This window comes from Dryobates pubescens, chromosome 1, assembly GCF_014839835.1.
Source record: "Dryobates pubescens isolate bDryPub1 chromosome 1, bDryPub1.pri, whole genome shotgun sequence".
Lineage (NCBI taxonomy): Eukaryota > Metazoa > Chordata > Aves > Piciformes > Picidae > Dryobates > Dryobates pubescens.
In genome coordinates, this window is record NC_071612.1 from 24,187,080 (window position 1) to 24,205,667 (window position 18,588).

General features: G+C 43.9%; 1 protein-coding gene across 2 annotated transcripts in view; it reads left to right on the forward strand.

The window, feature by feature from the left end:
- The window catches only part of PPP3CA (protein phosphatase 3 catalytic subunit alpha), a 232,509-nt gene that overhangs the window by 177,707 nt on the left and 36,214 nt on the right, over positions 1 to 18,588 (forward strand). For both annotated transcript variants that reach the window (XM_054162977.1, XM_054162981.1), the window contains exons 6-7: positions 4,148 to 4,287; positions 17,407 to 17,484. In XM_054162977.1, coding sequence (XP_054018952.1) covers positions 4,148 to 4,287; positions 17,407 to 17,484 — 218 coding nt within the window. The remainder of the gene's footprint in view (positions 1 to 4,147; positions 4,288 to 17,406; positions 17,485 to 18,588) is intronic.

Consider the following 18,588-nt stretch of genomic DNA (forward strand, 5'->3'; position numbering starts at 1 on the left):
AGGTAGCAAACATATGCAAGGTATATTTACATATATTTACAGTTCAACAACATCAGAGATATCCCCTTGTACAGACTCACACCCTGCTGGGCAGCCCAGAGAGCTGCTGTACCAGCTAACAAGTTATCTCCATCCTGTCTTAGTCTGTTTTTACCATAGCCTAAACAAGGAACAATCAGGCCAAGCAACCAAGCAGGCCAAGAACAGGGACAGAGGGAAACAAGCAAGTGAGCAGCAAAAAAAGACAAAGGCATTCTGTGTTTCTAAACTGTATAGAAATTTCCAGAGCCAATGAAATGAAATAAACTTATTTCTGGTACTTAATTTACTTGTTCAGCCTCTTAGGAAAAAAAATTAAAACCATCTAGCCCCTTGACTGAATTCTCTGGAAGAATCTAATACTTGTTTACAGTTAAGCATAGCCTTTTTAAACTGTAACGTCACATAGAACAGAATAGAATTAACCAGGTTGGAAGAGACCTTTGAGATCATCAAGTCCAACCTATCATCCAACACTCTCTAATCAACTAAACCATGGCACCAAGCGCCCCATCCAGTCTCTTCCTAAACACCTCCAGTGATGGTTACTCCACCACCTTCCTGGGCAGCACATTACAATGGCCAGTTTCTCTTACTATGAAGAACTTCTTCCTAACATTCAGCCTAAACCTCCCCTGGCACAGCTTGAGACTGTCCTTGTGTTCTGGTGCTGGTTGCCTGGGAGAAGAGACCAACCCCCACCTGTCTACAACCTCCAGGTGGAGAAGGGCCACAAGGTTGATCAGAGGGCTGGAACACCTCTCCTATGACGACAGACTGAAAGAGTTGGGGCTGTTCAGTCTGGAGAAGAGAAGGCTCTGAGGTGACCTAATTGTGGCCTTCCAGTATCTGAAGGGGGCCTACAAGAAGGCTGGGGAGAGACTTCTCAGGATCTCAGGTAGTGATAGGACTAGGGGGAATGAAATGAAACTGGAGGTGGGGAGATTCAGGCTGGACATGAGGAGGAAGTTCTTCACCATGAGAGTGGTGAAGCCCTGGAATGGATTGTACAGGGAGGTGGTTGAGGCCCCATCCCTGGAGGTGTTTAAGACCAGGCTGGATGAGGCTCTGGCCAGCCTGATCTAGTGTGAGGTGTCCTTGCCCATGGCAGGTGGGTTGGAACTAGATGATCCTTGGTGGTCCCTTCCAACCCTGACTGATGCTATGATTCTATGATTAGTTGTAGAGAGCAATAAGGTCTGCCCTGAGCCGCCTCTTCTCCAGGCTAAGCAACCCCAACTCCCTCAGCCTCTCCTCACAGGGCTTGTGCTATGTAACCAGTATTGTGCCATATTACCAAGGATTAATTTTTTTCAGCTGTTTTGTATAAAAGGTCTCAATTGGTATTTCTGGAAGGAGGTATTTAAACTGTTCATTCTTAGTGTTTCCAGCAGACTTATTTCTTCCTTGCAGTTTGAGACTTGAAAGCATGGGAGTATACTTCTGAGCTTTAAAATTGCTAAAAGGTTTCTATTATTCTCAGGTGAATTTGTAGTCTGCTAAGAAATTAATATGGTTTTAAAAAAAAAACCAAATAATGATGAGCCAGTCATTACATGTTTTGGTTGAAAAGCAATTAGGTTGAGATATTAACTGCAGTTTTAAAAGTTACTGAATGTGAAGTTTTCTTTCTGAGGTGAGTGTTCACTACCTCATTAAGCAAAAGTATTCTCTGCCGAACAATTAGTTGTTTTTTCAACAGTGTTATGGCAGAGCGAGCTGTTCAGCACTCAAATTCTAGGTTTGGGTCATTGACATCTTCAATTTCTTCTTTGTTTTTTTTCTTTTTGGCTCTCCTGCAGGTAAGTTTATTCATCTGTAGCAATTAGTGGAAATTGGTTTGGCATATTTATGAATTATTTCATTTAAATGAGTTATTGCTCTACCCCATTACCTTTTGTAACTATAAGTTAGAGGTGTGAGTAAACTCTCAGTACTTCATGACATGAAAGCAAGGGTGAAGCTGTAGAGGTCTCATTGCAACTTTTTAACTGAATGTTGACAACAATCCCAATTGTTTGTGGTTTGTTCTGTTTTGTTGTTTGTTGGGGAGGGGTTCTTTGTTCTGTTTCCTTTTAAAAAAGCTACGTTAGGTATGCTACTAAATCATTAATCATTCTGGTCAGAGTAGAATAGAATAGAATAGACCAGGTTGGAAGAGACCTTCAAGATCGTGTCCAACCTATCATCCAACACCACCTAATCAACTAAACCATGCAACCAAGCATCCTGTCAAGCCTCATGCTGAACACCCCCAGCGACAGCGACCTCACCACCTCCTCGGGCAGCCCATTCCAATGGGCAGTCACTCTCTCTGTGTAAAACTTCCTCCTAACCGCCAGCCTAAACCTCCCCTGGTGCAGCCTGAGACTGTGTCCTCTTGGTCTGGTACTGGTTGCTTGGGAGAAGAGACCAACCCCTGCCTGACTGCAACCCCCCTTCAGGTAGTTGTAGAGAGCAATAAGGTCACCCCTGAGTCTCCTCTTCTCCAGGCTAAGCAACCCCAGCTCCCTCAGCCTCTCCTCACAGGGCTTGTGTTCCAAGCCCCTCACCAACTTTGTTGCCCTTCTCTGGACATGTTCCAGCAAGTCAACCTCCTTCCTAAACTGAGGAGTGCAGAACTGGGCACAGTACTCAAGGTGTGGCCTAACCAGTGCAGTGTACAGGGGCAGAATGACCTCCCTGCTCCTGCTGGCCACACTGTTCCTGATGCAGGCCAGTAGGTAATATTTTAGCCTGTGTGCCCATTTCCTACACACATCTTAACAAGTAGTTCTTGCAAAGAAACACTGATTTTTAATATTTACCTATTTTGTTATCCTTTTACTTGCCAGTATTTGAATGTTTTTAATACCAGTAGTCAGGGAGAGAGAAGTGGTTTTCACTGCTGTGGTGGTGAGAGAAGTTGAATTCTCCTCCCCACACAGAAACCACAGCTAACTTAGAGAAGCAAAATGGAAAAGAGCTGCATTTTACAAGTAGGATGAAATGCAATGAATATATAGTGTGCATATATAGTGAATATATGAAATGCAATACAATATACAGTATTTACAGTATGTACAAAAATATACAGCAAAGAATGTAACACAGAAAACCTGCCCCTCCCCTTGATAGAGGAGGGACTCCCCCCAAAACCCCCTTTTCCCCCTTCCTCCCTTTTTTCTCTTAAAGGGTTAGAGAGAGAAAAGTAATTATAAAGGGGGGAATTCTGTTAGTTCAAAGCATATGCTAAGGAAAGAAAAAGAATTAGTTTCTTATCTGGTTAGTTGAAGGTCAGCGCCAAGCACAGAAAGACAGCAGCTGCCCAGGCAGACTGAAACAGGCAGACTGAAACAGGCAGACTGAAACAGGCAGACTGAAACAGGCAGACTGAGGCACAAAACTAAAACTTAAAGTTGCATTCCCACTGATCTACCAAGGAAATTCCTTTAGAACTATCTTTTGTTTTCCTTTTTACAGCAAAACATTCAGCCAGAGTGTTTCAGTAGCTGGCCTTCTTAAAGGCATAGCCTAAAACTGTCACAACTGCTTAATTAGAGTTAAGGTTATGAGAGCCACAAGAACACCATGGCAAGATTCTGTAATGCAGGGAATGTTATCTTGCTACCTGAATAATTTGTGTGTGTGTGTGAAAATGTGTTTAAAACAGAATGGGATCTCAGTTGGAAGTGTTATTTATTTATTTAATTGGATTTTTATGTATTTTTTTTTCTTGAGGTACCTCACCAATCAGGTGCCACAATGCTTGCAAAACATCAGGAAACAGAGAAATTATGTCTTCTCTCTGGTCTGCTGCAATGCTTGCAAAAAGCAGTAGAAAAAAAGAGAATGCACACAAAAACCCACGTAGGATGGGAACCCCCTGTATCTCTTAATCTTCAGGGATAGCTGTTCCCTTTCCACTGTTGTCACTGTTAGGAAGGGGAGATTAATTGTTGTTAAAAACCTGCTGCTTTAAAGCCGAGAGCAACTGAAAGCCAAAAAATAGATTGCTTTGGGTCTTTGTTTGCCAGCTCATGGGCTGGAAAAGCGCAGCTTTGCTTCAGTGTTTCTGTGATACATAGTTGAAAGAAGTTAGTATTTCTCTGTCTCCTATTTCTCTTAGTTAGATCGATTCAAGGAACCTCCTGCATACGGACCTATGTGTGACATCCTGTGGTCAGACCCGCTGGAGGACTTTGGAAATGAGAAGACTCAGGAACACTTTACTCACAACACAGTCAGGGGGTGCTCATACTTCTACAGGTGAATTTTACTATGCTGAATGGGTTTCTGCATGTGAGCCTGTTCTGGTTTTGCAGTATGAATTTTTGCTTGAAGTTTGTGGCGCTGCTTAGATAATTGTGCCCTTTTTTCTGCCGGCTTGCCTTGTTTTATGGTAAATCCATGTTGCTTGGTTTGTTGCTTGCTTTCAGCCACAACTGGGAAATCCTAAAATAACTAGTTTGAAAATCAGAACTTAATTTTGAGTGAAAGATACCAGCATAGGAAAACTCATAACCTATTGCTCTGCAGAGTAAGTGAAAGAGGTCATTTCCCACACACAGGTACTCTTATTTCCTTGCTTGCTTTCTTTTTTCCCTTGCTTGCTTGCTTTCTTTTTTCCCTTGCTTGCTTGCTTTCTTTTTTCCCTTACTTGCTTCTTTTTCTTTTTTCCCTTGCTTGCTTGCTTCTTTTTTCCCTTGCTTGCTTGCTTCTTTTTTTCCCTTGCTTGCTTGCTTCTTTTTTTCCCTTGCTTGCTTGCTTCTTTTTTTCCCTTGCTTGCTTGCTTCTTTTTTTCCCTTGCTTGCTTGCTTCTTTTTTTCCCTTGCTTGCTTGCTTCTTTTTTTCCCTTGCTTGCTTGCTTCTTTTTTTCCCTTGCTTGCTTGCTTCTTTTTTTCCCTTGCTTGCTTGCTTCTTTTTTTCCCTTGCTTGCTTGCTTTCTTTCCAGTTTTATCAATCTTGTTAATGTTGATTTTCCCAGAAATTCAGAACTGGTTAAATGTGAGTTACTAGGATGTGGAAATGCAGGCAGGTGCCTGTGATGTTTTTGCAGAAACCTGGGGACTTACATGCTAAGACATCAAGTTGTGATTTATCTTTGACTTTTTTTTTTTTTCTTGCTATTGGTATTGGTTAATAAATTGTAACTCTGAGACTATTCCTGGGGGGGGGGAAGTAATAGTAATGGGGACAGAAGGACACCTGAGGCAAATCTGTGGGTTAGCTTGTGACGATTGAAAGGAGGCTTTCTTCTCTGTGTTTCTGTTTAGTGGTAATTGTTCTGTAAGCACAGGCAAGTTTCATGTCTCTGTGTGGTCTTGCACATTCAAGGAGTGGATTTCCTTGGGTGCTGGGGAATGCCCATCTCTCCCTTCTTTGGCAGTGCACAGGGAAACCAAAGCCAGCAATGAACAGTTCCCTTTCCTCAGCTCTGCATGGGTGCTGCCTGCTGCCTTTCTCCATTTCTAGCTGTGGACAATTTGCTTTGTAGTCCTGTGGACACCAGGCAGAAGGCAACCTGTTAGGTGTGCTTGAGCTGGTAGTGAAGAAACTTGGGCACTATTTCCATTCTGCCTTCATCATAGGAAGGGCCTGTGTTACTTCATGAGTAGCAGTGGTGATTGCATTTTATCCTTCTCTCACAGTGGAGGGATTTTGAGGGATTTAGGGTCTATTTGGGGGTTTTAGTTGCTGTTACTTATGAGGACATCAGTGTAACAAAAGTGGCAGGAGAAAAGGTTAGATGGCAAAATGAACAAGATGTGTGGTGAAACTTAAAGAATTTTTGTTCAGGATAAATGTGAAGATGTTGCTGAAATGGTAAGAGGCCGTTGAAACTTTTGAAGGAGTAATTCTGCTTCAGCCTATGCTAGTGACACACAAGTTGAAGTTTTCCCAGCAAGCTCAGCAGAGCCAAGTCTTTCAGTTATTTTAGAAAATCTCACCTTGAATGTAGCTGACCTGGAACTGTTCAGTAACATGTGGAAAATGAATCAGTGGCATCTACCAGTAACCAGGAAATGGAGCTGCTAGAACCAACCTTCTTGCTGGTTAACTTTAGCAGGAAGGTAGCAGATGGTTTGGCTTGGAGAAATTAGTTTTCCTAGTCCTTTCTTTGAGCTGTAATTGCTACAGCATTGGGGATAGGCTGAGGCAGAGTGGTTTGCACTGCAGCCTGGGCTGCTGGCATGCACCTTTCGTGGTCAAGTTGTACTGTGCCTTCAGATCGTTAGCATCTGGAAGGTGCTCAATAAGTGTGTTTGCTCTCATTATGAAAGGAGGTGTCAGGCTGTTGCAAACTATTGATCTGTGCAGGAATGGGCTCATGGCTCTGGGGGATAAAACAGTTCCTATTCATCTCAACAGCACCAAATCCTGGGACTCCCAGGCAGTGCAAGCAGTCAGTAATAGCTGTTTTCCCTTGTAAGCCAAGTGAAAAGCTTTGCAAATATGCCTTGTGCCTAGGTAGAGATCTTATTATGTACTGGAACAGCTTTTAGATTTTTAGGGTGGGTTTGGGTTTTTTCTCAGAGTTCTGGTTCTTACAATTGCCATAAAATTTATCTAAAATATATATCAGTTTTCTTCTGAAAATATCACATCTAGCCTATGTCCTGATTCACATTCAGAAAAGAGCAGATACTTGAAAGATACATAATTGTCAGGTCATGTGTAAGGGACTGCTTAATGACATGAATAGAATAGAATTAACCAGGTTGGAAGAGACCTTTGAGATCATTGAGTCCAACCTATCATCCAACACTATCTAGTCAACTAAACCATGGCACCAAGCACCCCAGCCAGTCACTTCCTAAACACCTCCAGTGATGGTGACTCCACCACCTCCCTGGGCAGCACATTGCAATGGCCAATCACTCTTTCTGGGAAGAATTTCTTCCTGACATCCAGCCTAAACCTCCCCTGATGCAACCTGAGACTGTGTCCTCTTGTTCTGGTGCTGGTTGCCTGGGCAGAGGGCTAAGCCTGGAGTCACATAATCTGAGATTAATATGAAGACACAGTCTCAAGCTGCACCAGAGGAAGTTTAGACTGGATGTTAGGAAGAAATTCTTCATAGAGAGAGTGATTGCCTATTGGAATGTGCTGCCCAGGAAGGTGGTGGAATCGCCATCGCTGGAGGTGTTTAGGAAAAAACTGGCTGGGGTGCTTGGTGCCATGGTTTAGTTGATTAGATAGTGTTGGATGATAGGTTGGACTCAATGATCTCAAAGGTCTCTTCCAACCTGTTTTTTTCTATTCTATTCTAAGGTAAGTGTTACTCTTGAGAGAAGTGCCTAATTGCTCTGGAAGGTCCCCAGCTGCTTACCCCCTGGGGGTGGAAAAAAAAGCCCCAAAATCCAACAAAGGTGTCAGTTGGTATAGGGCATCTAATTTTGTTTGCCTTTTCTAGTTACTTTGTGAGAAAAGGAGTAAATTTCCCTAACAGCCAGCTCAGCTTGTCAAGGAAGAACTGAGTTATGCAACCCTCCTTGAAGAATGTCTGTTGATAGGATGGACTTTGTTTATTCTTCAGTGAATAAAACATCTTCGTTTCCTCAGTCATTTCCAGAAAGGAAAGTTAGAAGATAGCAGAGAGCATTTTAAAGGAAGGTCAGGAAGATTTCAGGCATGACAGTGGGCCAGGGAAATGATTTCTAGTTGATTAAAATCTCTTCATTAATGTCAGGAAATGACTGTAATAAATGACTTCCATTTTATCAGGCATTTTCACTGTTGTGGCAAGTTGCAAGTGACTTTTCTCCAATTTAAAGTTATTTCCTGTAACAAAATGCTATGGGGAAAATAATAGTAATGTGGCTTTGTAACTCTGTACACACAACATGTTAGCAGGACTTTCCAGCTTAGTAGTCCGTGGAATATTTTCCATTCAGACAAAACTCATTTGTGAAATCTTCAGCCATTTGTATGAGGTAAATACACATGAGAAAGTACAAAGCCTCTAGCTTGATAGTTTAGTCTGATAAGCTGCTCCTGGCAGCTTCTTAGGTGGATGCTCACATGCAGCCTATTGAATTTCACACCAAGTTTGCATTCAAGAAATTTCCTTCCATTGTAAAAGCTCTTGAAATTGTTATGGCTGGCACTGTAATATGTCAGATCTTGAAACTACAGGCCTGACCTGTCATTTAGAGGTGTAAAGAACAGTCAGCTTAATTTTTAAGGATGCCAAGAGGCAGCACTTAATGCCTGCCTTTTGCATCCAGCAGCGTGTTGCGGTGTGAATTGTCAAAATGCACGAGTCCTTGGAAACAGCAATAGCAGAGTGCCACAGTGAAAAGTAACTGTGAAATTCAAGTAGCTGTTGGAAACTTATTGATGTTCTCTGTACCTTCAAGTGAACTAAAAGCAACAGTGATGAGATTTAATTTCCTCTTTCTGAAATGTGAGGCTGTATGTCCTTTGCAGTCGTGGTCATGTTTGATGCAATGTTATGGAAAAGCAGAAATATTTAATGGAGTGTTAGTTCTGGTAATTGTTTGCAATTATTAAGCAAAGCTTCTCTGTTGGTGTTTTTTGGTGGTGTTCTTTTCTCTCCCCCCCCCCCCCACCCCCACCCCCTCCCATGCTACCCCACATAATGTCATATTCAGGGAGTGTGAACAAGAGGGAATGAATGTGTCCCTGTGCGATATTCACCCCTCCTTCCCCCACCACCTTCAACTGATTCAGATGGTCAAAAGGTTTTTCTCCTTGTTTGTCAGATTATCTGGGTTTACCTTGAATTTATTTAGTGACTATTTATGTGCACTTAGCTGGTTGTACTGACCTTGCCAATGACCCATTGGCACTTTTGCCATGGGCTAATGGTAAAGTACCGCTCAGGCATGTCTGTAAGGCATGTGTCCAACCTGGAACCATGCTGCTGCTTAGTGTCTTGAGAATGGCTTCTGTCAGTGATCAGAAAGCTTGAAGACAACTCAACAGTTTCTTTTTCCTTTTTGAATATGGAACTAATTTACAGAGACTGCCAGTATGGGGGAAACTCTCTCCTTTCTAAGCTACACTAGGATGGAGAATGTCATCATTCCCATAAGATTTTTCTGGATGGATGAAGACTTAAAATGTTCTTTCATTGCATCCAGTTACAGCATGGTCCTAACTGTGAAAAGCTGAGGCTGGATCCACACCAAGGTTTTTTTCATAGAATCAATAAGGTTGGAAAAGACCTCAAAGCTCATCAAGTCCAACCTGTCACCCAAGACCACATGACTACCAAACCATGGCACCAAGTGCCACGTCCAATCCCCTCTTGAACACTTCCAGGGGTGGTGACTCCACCACCTCCCCAGGCAGCCCATTCCAATGGCCAACAACTCTCTCTGTGAAGAACTTCCTCCTCACCTTGACCCTAAACTTCCCCTGGTGCAGTTTGAGACTGTGTCCTCTTGTTCTGGTGCTGGTTGCCTGGGAGAAGAAACCAGCCCCCTCCTGGCTATAACCTCCCTTCAGGTAGTTGTAGACAGCAATGAGTTCTCCCCTGAGCTTCCTCTTCTCCAGGCCAAATAATCCCAGCTCCCTCAGCCTCTCCTCGTAGGGTTTGTGCTCAAGGCCTCTCCCCAGCCTTGTTGCCCTTCTCTGGACACATTCAAGTGTCTCAATGTCTTTCTTAAACTGAGAGGCCCAGAACTGGACACAGTACTAAAGGTGTGGCCTAACCAGTGCTGAGTACAGAGGCACAATGACTTTCCTGCTTCTGCTGGCCACACTTCTTGGTGCAGGCCAGGATGCCATTGGCCTCCTTGGCCACCTGGGCACACTGCTGGCTCATGTTTAGGTGGCTGTCAATCAACACCCGCAGGTCCCTTTCTCATTGGCAGTTCTCCAGCCACTCCGACCCCAGTCTGTAGCTCTGCATGGGGTTGTTGTGGCCACAGTGCAGCACCCGGCACTTGGACTTCTAAATGTCATCGTGTTGGATTCTGTCCATCGCTTTCTTTGTGTCAAAGCTCTGGTAAAGAACACCAGAAGTTTTGTTGCACCACTGAGTTTTAATTAGCAGTGTCTTATCCTATGTGAAGTACATCAAGGGCTTCTGACTGCAGGGCAGGCAAATGTGCAAGCTTAACACTCACTTTCTGGGATCATTTATGTGTATAAGTCTAGATTAATTACTGTTAGCGAGAGTGTGTGTGTGATGAGCCTCACCAAAGTCAATAGATGGCCTCAGAAGTATCACAGTACATTAGAGGTTGGAAGGGACCTCCAGAGAACATTGAGTCCAACCCCCCTGTCAAAAGCAGGATCACTTAGGGTAGTCCACACAGAAATGCATCCAGGTGGGTTTTGAATGTGTCCAGAGAAGGAGACTCCACAACCTCACTGGGCAGCCTGTTCCAGGGCTCTGTCACCCTTTACTGTAAAGAAGTTTCTCCTCATGCTGAGGTGAAATCTTCTATGTTCAAGCTTGTACCTGTTGTGCACCACTGAAAAGAGCTTGGCCCCTTCCACTTGACACCCACCCCTCAGATATTGATAGACACTGAGCAGATCCCCTCTCAGTCTTTGCTTCTCCAGACTAAACCGCCCCAGGGCTCTCAGTCTCTCTTCATAGGGGAGGTGCTCAAGTCCCCTAATCATCATCCTGGCTCTCCCTTGGACTCTCTCCAGCAGGTCTCTGTCTCTCTTGAACTGGGGAGCCCAAAACTGGACACAGTGTTGCAGGTGTGGCCTCAGTAAGGCAAAGTAGAGGGGGAGAAGAACCTCCCAGGTTCTTCTTCCAGAAGAACCTCCCTGCTGGACACACTTTCCTTGATGCTTCCCAGGATCCCTTTGGCTCTCTTGGCCACAAGGGCACATTGCTGTCCCATGCAGAACTTGCTGTCCACCAGCACTCCAAGGTCTTTCTCTCTGGAGCTGCTTTCCAGCTGGGCAGCCCCTAACCTGTACTGGTGCCTCAGAAATTTTCTCAGGTGTGGTGCTCCAGCATCTTGGGGTTTCTTAGTGAGATAAATATGGATTCTTAAGGAATGTTGAGCTTTACAAAGCTGTTTGGCTGTTGACTACCTTGTTAGATTTTTTTCATAAACAACAGGAAAAAAAAATCAAAGGCAGAAATGGTTACCAGCATCAAGAGTGCATTGCAGCCTTCTCTGGGAACTTAATTTGCCAGCCTAAGGTAGCAGTGAAATGGGTCCAGCTTCATGATTGCTCTGGAGCAGGATAATAGTTTTGGCTTTACCAGCACATCATTTCAGTGGCTTACTTTACATGCATGCTAAGTTTGTAAACATCTAAGGACTAGAGAAATGTCTGCTGAAAGCTTTTGAGGGTTGTAGGACATTGCACCTCAGGGTGTGAGACACATTGGTATGAATGGCTGGGTTTGGTTGGTTGTTGTTGGGTTGTTGGGGTTTTTTTTGCAGTGGCAGCATTTTAAACAGATTCTTTTGCCCACTTTTCGGTCTCCCAGCCCAGAAGCTTTTTGCTGCCCTGGTTATTGTGCGCCCAGCTGTCCTAGTAGAATTGCTCGTGAGCTCCATCAGACCTGGGAGCATATCCAAGTTTGTAAGAATGACTCTGCAAAAAAAAGTTAACAAAGATCTGTGCTTATTTGTTCTAATCCCATGCAATTCCCTGCTCTGCTTCTCAGTGCAGCTCTGCAGACAGCACAGCTGAGGGCAAGAAAATTCAGGTGGAAAGAGAGGTGCTGGGAGCTGCGTAGGACAGCACTGCAGCAAAAATGTTTTTGCCTTTGGAGACAAGTAGGGGGAAAAAAAACCTCCAAGCAGTGGGCTTTGCTGAAAACCTGGGTTTATGTATGCTGTAGTCTTACAGAAGTTGTTTGGCTTACATTTGAATGTCCTCTTTTCACAGAAGTGTTTCCACCTCTGCTTTAATGGTGTATGAAAAAAAATGAATACAAATCCATCCTGTTTTTCCAGTTGTTGAGGGAAGAGCAGTTGGACACCATCTGCCATTTTGGTTCATCTTAGCAAAGCGCTGCCGCTCTTCCAAAACTGCGTGGATGGAATCGGTGATAATGCAAAAAAAAAAAGACCTCAGAAGTAGCAAGCCGTGCATGAGGCATTTTAATGACAAAAGGATACCAAAGCAGGGAATATCAGAGTCACATGCTCCATGGGGAATAACATCTCTTCGAGCTTAGCAGTGGGGTATTTTGTTTTCTCCGTGAGTCACTGCTCCTCCGTGATTCAGCATGACACACGAAGGCGCAGGCAGAAGGCTGGGTGGTTCTGGAAAAGCCTGTTGCATGTGTGTGTGGGGGGGTCTGTTTGTTTGTTTTCCCTCTTGGCCAACTGCTTTATTTCTAGCTCATCTGAATTACAGTCTGGGCTCTGCATAGCAGGGCAAGGAGGAGAGGGTTTCTGAAATGGCAGTGAACAGAAAGACTAGTGCGGAATTTGATTGCAAGAGAATAATTTTCATTAGAACGATGAGGGGGGGGAAAATAATTTCAAAGTAGAACTCTTTTTGGTAAAAGCTTCTTTCTGATAACTTCTGCCATAATCTGTTTTAATGACATCTTGCAGGACTTCCTACTGCTTACCTGGAGGGCATGGCTTTTTGTGTTGAGGAATACTGTGTAATATGAAACTGCATTTGGAGAGGAGCAAAGTGATGTTAGGAAAGTGCTGGAAATTAAAGCCCTACATTTACTGTTGCAGCTGGTTTAGTGTGTGTAATAGCTACATATGGTAAAAAACTTTGCCCCAGCTTCAGCAAGTAGCTGAAGAAAAATGGCTGAGAGTTGATTTGGCTTTTGCAGAATAAAACATGCAGATAAACTGCTCAGGGGTTGTAGTGGTCTGGGTGATACCATCATTGTTGTCATCACAGAATGGCTTGAGTTGGAAGGGACCTTTAAGATCTAGTTCCATCTCCCCTGCCATGGACACTTCTCACTCAGATCCTCATCCAGCCTGGTCTTGAACACTTCTGGGAATGAGGCACCCACAACTTCTCAGGGTGACCCATTCCACCACCCTCATAGTAAAGAACTTCTTCCTTATGTCTCATCTAAATCTACCCTGCTCTAGTTTAAAACCCTTGTCCCTTGTCCTTTCACAACAAGCCATTATAGAAAGTTCCTCCAGCTTTCCTGTAGGCCCCCTTCAGGTACTGGAAGGCCACTCTAAGGTTTCCCTGAAGCCTTCTCTCCAGGCTGAACAGCCTCAGCTCCCTCAGCCTGTCTTTCCAGAAGTGCTCCAGCCTTCTGATCATCTTTGTGGCCCTTCTCTGGGAGGAGTAATGAGTGCTTGTGCATTACAGATACTGTGTTACTCTCTTGTAAGAAAAGATGGCAGCCACATTTTTGGAGGTTTTTGTGTGTTTGAATAGAGCACTGTGTGGCACCTCTGCCTTTCTAGGCATGAGCCCTGTAGAACCAGCCAAATTCTGCCAGTAGAAAGCTGTTTTCCATGGATTTATGAAGAATAAGATAATTAAGGAACAAAAAAAAAACTTCTTTTGCACTTTGAAATAAAAAGAAGAACCTATCATATCTATTTAGGAGCCTTTTTTACTGCTTCATTATATCATCTTTAAAAGCAGTACTTAACACCAGATGAAAAGAATACTGGGGGGATGGGGGGGGGAAGTAATAGGCTAGACATTTTGAGCAGCTGCAGTGATCATGAACATAATCAACTGTCTATCAGAGTTTTCATTATAGACCCCAGTTTTCAGAAGTTCCTGTAAAAATTTCTAAACAAAATGTACCATAAGTCTACATTTAGTCACAATTAATTATGAAAAGAAATGCATGCAAATTAGTTCTCATTTGGTGGTGGTTTGAATGGCAGCCTGTCAGCATCTGAGATCATTGCCGTTGCCAAAATGATACCCCCACGTAATTTGGGAATTGAAATTATTTTATAATGGCAATCTCTTTAGACAGTTCCAAATTCCAGACCTGCAACTGAGAATACATGCTAGATGGGACAAGTCCAAAAAATAAAAACCACCCCAGCAATATGCCATTCTGCTGGGTTTGTAGCCTCTAGCTGCAAATGGCATTTCGGCTCTGAAATAGCCAGGAAGGTTGGAAGCAAGCGGTTGTGTTTCTCTTGGATGAACCGAAGGAAGATGCAGCATTAGATTTTTGCTGGGTTGCTGGGTTTTTTGTTTGGTTTGCTTGGGTGGTGGTTGTTGTTATTTTTTGGTTGGTTGGGGTTTTATTCCATATAATTTTATCTCCTGAAGTTAGAATGTTAGCATGAAGTTAGAAGTTAGCATGAAGTTAGCAACTATAATGGGGCTGTTAAGTGATTGCAAAGAGGCTCTGAAGGTGGTCCATGAAATCATGGGTGGGACAGGTGGTCTTTTGTATGGTGGTTAGCTGAGTTGTTTGGATATTTTAACTTCCTCAGTATGTTCAGCAACAACTTTTGCTTGAGTGTTTTGCAGAACAGTGTTACTGTATGACTGCATCTTGCCCTTAAGGTATGCTTGGAGATTCGGAGACTGCAGATTTGTGTTGTTTGTAGGCACGCTGCAAACCCATTGTGCTACAGAAAGGGCACAGAAGTGATCATGGAGATGCCTTTGTTTTCCCCCCAGACCTTGTATTTCCTTCATTAAACCTTCCTGACTCTTCTGTTATTTGAACTATGAGAGAGTTGAATCAATAGTAGAATATAAACATAGTGAATGGATGTTAATAATTGGTCTCTTTTATAGAATCACAGAATTGTCAGGGTTGGAAGGGACCTCAAGGATCATCTAGTTCCAACCCCGTGCCATGGGCAGGGACACCTCACGCTAGATCAGGTTGCCCAGAGCCACATCCAACCTGGCCTTTAAAACTGCCAGGGATGAGGCTTCTACCACCTCCCTGGTCAACCTGTTCCAGGATCCCACCACCCTCATGGGGAAGAACTTCCTAACATCCAATCTAAATCTCTCCTCCTCTAGCTTGGATCCATTCCCCCTAGTCTTATCACTACCTGACACCCTAAAAAGTCCCTCCCCAGCTTTCTTGTAGCCCCCTTCAGATACTGGAAGGTCTCACAATAAGGTCTTCTCAGAGCCTTCTCTTCTCCAAACATAACAACCCCAACTCTCTGTCTGTACTCATGGGAGAGGTGCTCCAGCCCTCTGATCATTCTCATGGCCCTTCTGCAGCCACTAGGCCACATTTCAGAGCTGCTCTTTGAGGTTTAAACCTTTTGGTACTAGTTTTGATTCTTTAGTTACTTTTTAAGCAACAATTTTGATTGCTGCTCTCTCACTTGCCCAGCAATGAGGAGAGGGAATTGTAACATCTACATGTCATATCCTAGGCCTCAAATCCAGGAAAATCTGTGTCGGTGTCTGTCAGGTCAGACATTGCTCTGGGGCAGGCTGCAGCTGGAAAGCAGCCCAGCTCTCCACCTGTGCCAGCCTTGTCTCTCCACCTAGTCAGCTCCAAAGCTGTAAGACACTTGGTGCTGGTCAAGCTCCAGTCAGACAGAGGGGCACAGGAGACTAACAGCTCAAACGCCTGGCCAGCTGGTCTTGCTGGTGATGTGCAGGCAACCTCCAGCACTGGCAGTAAATTCAGATAGTGACAGGAGGTTGCAGCACCCAGGTTCAATGTTTTAAATGCAACTTATTTACGCTGCTAGTGAGAACAGAGCCAGTACCATACTGCATCCTTGCTACTACTGAGCAGTGTTAAACTCGGAAATTCTTTTCAGACATAGAGTCACCAGGCTGCCCATATGCTACCTGGCAGGGGTGCCTGCTTCCCACTCTACTGAAAGGTCATGAAATATAAAGCAGTCAGATGAATGATTGCTTGGTTTCAAGGGTAGGAAATAAATCAGATATGGCAAAGCTAATTGCATAGGACTTGCCCAAAGAGGGGCATAAAGGAAGAGCTCTAGGTGTCATCTGAATAGAACAGAATAGAATTAACCAGGGTGGAAGAGACCTTTGAGATCGAGTCCAACCTATCATCCAACACCATCTAATCAACTAAACCATGGCACCAAGCACCCCATCCAGTCTGCTCCTAAACCCCTCCAGTGATGGTGACTCTACCACCTCCCTGGGCAGCCCATTCCAATGGCCAGTCACTCTTTCTATGAAGAATTTCTTCTTAACATCCAGCCTAAACCTCCCCTGGCACAGCTTGAGACTGTGTCCTCTTGTTCTGGTGCTGGTTGCCTGGGAGAAGAGACCACCACTCACCTCCTAGATGTTTTTAAAGGGCCTGGTAAGGTCTTGTCAAATCTGTGAAGTTTGTTTTATTATGATGCCACTTTTCATTTACCCTCTTCAATGCTTGTTTTTTGTTCTTCTTTCCTCTTGTTTTCCTCTTGGCTTTTCCCACGGGAATCTGGGAAGTTTTAGGTTTTCTTGGGTTGTGTATTAAATTACTTATGACAGGAAAGGAGAGGTTTTGCTTTCTGTCTTGACGTGATAGATGGTCATCGTGCTTGTTATCCTTCAGCGCAGGCATGGAGAGTCATCAGTGGTTTAAAGGCAAGAAGAAAACAGTCATTACAGAAAAAAAACCCATACAACTTGGGTTTGAAAGCAGCAAAACAGAGTAATTTTGACTTCTGTGCTATTTATTTAGATACAGTTTAAAATAGCTTTTCTCTGAAAACTTTGCATTTCACACTTTTGCTGTCGAAATTGCATTCAAGTTATTCTATGTTTTGTTCTTCTTCTGTGTGATTTCCATGTAAGTTCAGTGGCTTAAACAGTGAGAAGGATTCAAGGTTCTGAGAAAGGGCCCCTCCTTTCCTCTTGAAAGCAACACTGGCTGTGTGCAGTGAAAAGTATGGCAGAGATCCCTCTATCACCATTTTCACCTAATGATTTTGTTGTCATTCTTAGAGTAGAACATGCCTTGGAAAGATGTATTCAGTGGACACATTTGTGGGGTTTCAGAAGTCCCAGAATTTACATTTTAAGTGGCCAATGGGAAAAATCATCATTATTTAGTAAGGAGATAAAGTTCTGCAGATCAAGCATCTCCAGTTTGGAGAGTGAGCTGCTTTTCTTCTTTCTTTTGCCTTCCTTTTCTGCACACCATCTTCTTGCCTGGTGTCCATAAGCAGCCTGTGGCCAAGGAGGTTTTCTGTTGCAAGCAATCATTGTATCACATTTTCCCCTTTAGATGCACTGTGAATCTGAAAGTATAAGAAAAGAAATTATTTGCCTTCTGACAAGAATGGGGTGGTGGTTGTTACATAATGAACCACAACTTCCCAGCCTGCCTCTCTATGCAGTTTTGGGGCAGGGATTTTAAAAAGTGCTGCTGCTAGTGTTGTGTCTACTGAAATCTGGCTGCAGAGCAGGGGCTGATTTCATCTGTGATCATGTTGGATTCAACACTTTTTGAAAGCTAGAGCTAAATGCGGTGCTTTTGATGATGCCATAACAGGTGCTATTCTTTTCTTCCAACAGTTACCCTGCTGTATGTGAATTCCTACAGCACAATAACTTGTTATCTATACTCCGAGCTCATGAAGCCCAGGATGCTGGGTAAGTATAGAATCACAGAATTGTTTTAATTAGGAGAGACCTTCCAGGTCTTCAAGACCAACCATTAACCTCACACTGCTAGATCACCACTAAACCATGTCCCTAAGCACAGCTACACAGCTTTGAAATGTCTCTGGGATTAGGGACTCTGCCACTTCCCTGGGCAGCCTGTTGCAGTGCTTGAGAACCCTTTCTGTGAAGAATTTTTTTCCTCCTATCCAACCTAAACTTCCCCTGGCACAGCTTAAGGCCATTTCCTCTTGCCCTCTTGCTTGTTATTAGAAAAAGCAGACTGACCCTCACCTCCCTACAACCTCCTTTCAGGGAGTTGTAGAGTGGTAAGGTTTCCCCTCAGCCGCCTTTTCTCTATGCTAAACAACACCGGTTCCCTCAGAACCTCCCTATAAAGCCTGTACTGGAGCTGTTGCCCTGGATGTGCTCAATATCCTTCTTGTAGTGTGGGCCCCAAAACTAAACAGTGTCTGGGCAGCAGCCTCACCAGTGCTGAGTACAGAGGTACCATCACTTTCCTGCTCGTGCTGGCCACGCTGTTCCTCATGCAGGCCAGGATGCTGTTGGCCTTTTTTTCCCCACCTGAACACACTGCTGGCTCATGTTCACCCAACTCCTTTTCTGCTGGGCAATTTTCCAGGCACTCTTTCCCAAGCCTGTAGCATTCATGGGGTTGTTGCAACCCACGGGCAGGATCCAGAACTTGGCCTTGTTGAACCTCATGGCATTTGTCTTGGCCCATTGATCCAGCCTGTCCAGGTCCCTCTACAGAGCCTTCCTACCCTTGAGCAGATCAACATATGTGTCCAACTTGGTGTCATCTGCAAACTCGCTGAGTATATGTGGAGAGGGGACACTAATAATGAAGAATGGCTTACTGTTGTCAAACAGAGCAAGTAAACATGGATCAGCTGAGTGAGAATGAACTGGAAAATGTGAAAATTAAGTTGCAACAGCTCTTGCTTTTTACTAATGCTATAAAAATGCACACTGGCATTAGAATGTCTTTTACATGATTGTTCCTGAGTTACAAGACTTAATGAATCCTCATGTATCCCACTTACTTAGCCTGGGAGATTTTAAGTGGCATAG